General features: G+C 57.6%; 1 protein-coding gene across 1 annotated transcript in view; it reads right to left on the reverse strand.

Annotated features, from left to right (window-relative positions):
• Nucleotides 1-1,352, reverse strand: part of IL18BP (interleukin 18 binding protein) — a 2,144-nt gene extending 792 nt beyond the window's left edge. The window contains exons 1-3 of the mRNA XM_008066088.2: nucleotides 1,314-1,352; nucleotides 756-950; nucleotides 29-152 (exon numbers count right to left, since the gene is read on the reverse strand). Coding sequence (XP_008064279.1) covers nucleotides 29-152; nucleotides 756-950; nucleotides 1,314-1,341 — 347 coding nt within the window. The 5' untranslated portion in view covers nucleotides 1,342-1,352. The remainder of the gene's footprint in view (nucleotides 1-28; nucleotides 153-755; nucleotides 951-1,313) is intronic.
• Nucleotides 1,353-4,388: the final 3,036 nt, after the last annotated feature.

Consider the following 4,388-nt stretch of genomic DNA (forward strand, 5'->3'; position numbering starts at 1 on the left):
CCCCCCGTCTGGCTGCTGTGACCCTCACCTGATGTTGCCCTCCCGCAGCTGGCCTGGGAGGTGCTCGATGAAGGACCCGTTGCCCAACCAGTAGAGGATGCTGAAGTGGTGGAAGCGGCTGCAGGCAGTACAGGACAAGGTCAGCGCTCCATCTAGGGACACGTGCCGCTGTGAGCCTTCCCCCTGCTCTGCCCACCCTGCCAGCTCCCACAGCCCCCAGGACTCTGGAACCCGGAGGACGGTGCACACCCCCTTGGGGGGAAAGCCCATGAAGGAGAAGCACAGTGGCCTGCATGAGGCCCTAGCCCTGAGCACGGAATGTGGCTCACGAGCAGACTCCTCTTCTGAGCCTGTTTCCTCAGGAGGACCTCTAGTTAGAGCCCAGCATCTGCGACCCTTGGAGCCCCGGCCCGAGCCAGCACTAGCAGGCTGCTGCTCCTCTGAGGGGTTCGTAGGGCAAGCAGGCTCTGGGCGAGGGCTGGGCCTTGGAGCACCTCGCAGTCAAGGCTGGTGGAGGTCCCAGGGCCATTCCTTTTGTCTGAATTCTCTGTCTACTTGATAGGGGCACTTTAGAGCTGGGCCCTGAGCACAACACTGGGTTGGGGACTGGTATGCACTCGGCCTGGCTAGTCTGGCTGGCCGTGCATGGCAGCGGGGGCTGGCACTGAGGAGCTAACCCGACCCTTGGAACCTCTGTGCCCACAGCCCACCCCGATCACTGTGTCCTCCTGGCTCCCATCCTAATTGCTCCTTACCCAGTGGCACTGCCGTCTCTGGCCAGGTCACCTTCAAGGCTGGGCACTGCCTAGCTGCCGGGGGCCAGGAGGGACAGGGGTCCTTTGTGCTCCTGGCTGCCATGGTAGCTGTGATGGTCTGAGGTATGGGTGTGGCTCTGGCCAGGAGAGTGCTGATGTGGGCACACAGGAGCAAGACCCACAAAGGACTGGAGTCTGAGGAAAGGACAGTCACAGATCAGCAGCTGACTGAGCTGCCTGGTAGAGCTGGCATCCCGGCTCGTATCTGGACTGGAGACAGTGGCTGCCTGGTTAAGGAAGTCACTACAGCCCAGTTATTCTTGGGCTCCAGCCAGGGAATCAGAAGGGGAGGAAAGGCCCCTCAGTCCCCACCCTCTGCCCTTGTGAATGGAGTACAAAGCAGCTTCAGGAGGGAACCAGAGCCCACAGCAATGGACAGAGACTCCCAGCAGGAGCACGACAGTTGGGTCGGGCCACCTTGGGGTGAATGCTCAGGGTTAGCCCACTTCTCCATTCTGCTCAGAATCCCACCAGCCCATGCATAGCGCCAAGGCTCACCTGGTGTCCAGCTCTGTCTCGGGGTCATGATGCGAGTGTCAAGAGCTGGCAAGCCAGGCTCTATATATCTGTGACGTCCTCTGGGGAAAGGACCGTACTCCCACGCTTTCTTGGTAGCTGACTTTCCTTCCTGGAACTTCCAGTGGGCTGCCAGGCATTGCTATTTATCTTAGTAACTCCCAGAGGCCATGTACCTAGCCAGGCTGGTGCTGTCAGCACTCAGAAACAAGACCAGGATCATCTAGTGACAATCTCCCCCCACCCTAGCTCTTATTACCTTTAATGTTTCCAAAATGGTTATCTAGTCCAATCTTCCCCTTCATTAGAAAGAAACGTAGACCCAGAGGGGCAAGAGACTTACCTGGTCACACAAGGAGGCAGAGTTGGTTCTGGGAAGGCAGGATGCAGACTAATTCTGGGAAAGTACTGCCTCACCTTCTATTTCACTTTCACTTTGATTCTAACCAGGGACTCCGAGCCACTAAGAATGGTTAGCTGTTGTACCTCTTCTTTAACCAAGGCTCACAATGGCCAGAAACCTTTCTGTTAACTCCCAGGCACCCTCCTCTCTAGAGCAGCGGTCCCCAACCTTTTTGGCATCAGGGACCAGTTTCATGGAAGATAATTTTTCCATGGGAGCGGGGCGAATGTGGAGCCAACCTCACTGCTGATGTGAATCTGTATTTGCAGCTGCTGCCCAGCGCTAGCATCACCGCCTCGGCTCCACCTCGGGTCATCAGGTTCTCGTAAGGTGTGCGCAACCTAGATCCCGCGCATGCGCAGTTCACAGTAGGGCTCCGGCGCCTATGAGACTTGAATGCTGCCCTGATCTTACAGGAGGTGACACTCCGCTCACCCACGCACACCCACCGCTCATGTCCTGCTGTGCAGCAAGTTCCTAACAGCCACGGACTGGTACTGGCCCGTGGCCTGTGGGTTGGGGACCCCTGCTCTAGAGGATGCCAGACTGGGCTTTCTAATCTACCCCCACCCCACCCCAGGACCTCCTAGGTGTGGACGAGATGAGAGGCTGTCACAGCCCATCCTTCTGTCCCAGCCAATGGTCAGGACTTGGGTGTTGCCTACACTCTTCATATGAGCAGGCACCTGCTTCCTCCTTCACACTCACTGATATTCAAGGAGACACCTTTCCTAGGTACCTGGACCCCAGTTGGATCATTTTGACCATTTCGGGCTCAATGCCACACCAGGCTCCCCAACCACTAGCCCCAAGGTCAGCTGCGTCACCCAACACCCACCCATCATACCCACAAACCCTTCTCACTACTCATCCTAGGTGTCACTAATAGTTCGAGACTCCCCTTACCTGGCTCCAAGATGTCTTGAAAAGCCCTCCTTTTCAGAAGCTTCCTTCTGGAACTCCAAGGCTCAGCAGAGCTGTGTCCAGCCACATGCAAGTCCCACCATGGGAAATACTCTAAAAAACGCTTTTCCCTTGTCTGCAGGAGCTCGCAAGCAAGCTGGGAACTTGTCACCCAAGCTCGAGGGAACTGACCTATCAGAGGGGGAAGAGCTGGCCTACCAGGGAGGGAACTGGCCCTATTAGAGGGGTAGGGTTGGCCCTACCAAGAGGGGAGAGGTAGCCCTGGTGGGGGAGGAGAGGTAGGCCAGGATGGGACATCTGGTTCTACCAGAGGGGGAAAGCTGGCCCTCCCAAGGGAGGGGGAGGGCTGGCCCTACATGTAGGTGGGGGAGGGCTGGCCCTACTAGGGAGGAGAGCTGGCCCTAAGGGGAGGAGGAGGGTTGGTCCTACCAGGGGGGAAGAGTTGTCCCTACTGGGGGGGAATGTCTAGTCCTACCAGTGAGGGAGAGCTGGCCCTATGGCAGGGGTAGGGGGAGGTGGCTGGCCCTACCAGGGGGGAGAGCTAGCCCCATGGGGGGGGCAGGCTGGCCTACGGGGGTCGGTGGGGGGAGCTGGCCCTACTAGGAGTGGGATGGGAGGGCAGCCCTCGGGGAAGAGGCAGAGTGGCCCAGCACTGGCTCAGGCAGCAACAGAAGCTACATAAATATGTTAATCTCGTCGCTGACAGGACAAATGGAGCTGGGGCTGAGGCCAGGCCAGGACCAGGGTGAGGCGTGTAAAGCACAGAGGACACAACATGTTAAGGGGCTCACTCTCAGGGTCATGCAAGTATCAGTGGAGACTGAAAGACGAGGGTTGGGCAATCCACTGCATGATACATCCAGGTAGACAAGAGCTGTGTGTCTGGGGTTTGTGATCAGGCGGATGGGAGGAGGCCAGTAGATGGAACTGGGCTAGGAAGATGCATCAGGAACACAAGAGTTGTCATCCCAAGTCTCTTGCGGAAAAATCAGATTTCTATTTCTCATTTAGACATAGAAGACTCAAAGTCACACTGTCTTCTCTACGTGTCCAGTTCATGTTTTTCCTTCTCTCAGTTCCTCCCCCAACCTCCTGCCTGAGGCCTCCAGGCTGTGAGATGCAGAGGAAACGCCTCCCCAGAAACACCAGCATCTCTAGGTCTGGAGGCAAGGCCACCTAGGGTTTCTGAGACACAGTTCAGTGCTGCTGGCGGGGGAGGAGCATAACCAAGGCCTGAGCCGGGCCACTCGGAACCGTTAGGTATGAAGAGGTCTTTGGACAGTCTGGCCTTGGCTTCTCACATGCGCCTGATGTGAGGGTGCGGGGGACAAAAGTGAAAGGAGTGATCCCTGGGCCTTTGACCAGTCCCCATTCCACTCTCAAAAAATGGGCCCACAGGTGGCATGAGCAGCAGGGTACCAGGAGAAGCTGATAAGAAGCCGAGGTCAAGAGTGGCCCCGAGGAGGGCAGGTGGTGGCAGGGAAATGGCCTTGGGCAGTAAGCACACAGAGCCACCTCAGTCTGAAAGGGGACTAACCCTGTGATGCCCGAGGGCCCCTCAGGCCACAGGACAGGAGCCCAGGATTCCATCACTGCTGGGAGGAAAAAGGAAAGGCCGGGCCCACCATGCCCAGGCCCCAGGTCTCAGACGGGAGGAGGCCAAGGCAAGACACCCCCAGGGGACCCCAGGGAAAGCAGTGGGAAGAAGAAAAGCAAGATGGATGCTCAGC

The sequence above is a fragment of the Carlito syrichta genome, unplaced genomic scaffold (assembly GCF_000164805.1).
Source record: "Carlito syrichta isolate Samal-C Ts95f unplaced genomic scaffold, Tarsius_syrichta-2.0.1 Scaffold308842, whole genome shotgun sequence".
In the NCBI taxonomy this organism is placed as follows: domain Eukaryota; kingdom Metazoa; phylum Chordata; class Mammalia; order Primates; family Tarsiidae; genus Carlito; species Carlito syrichta.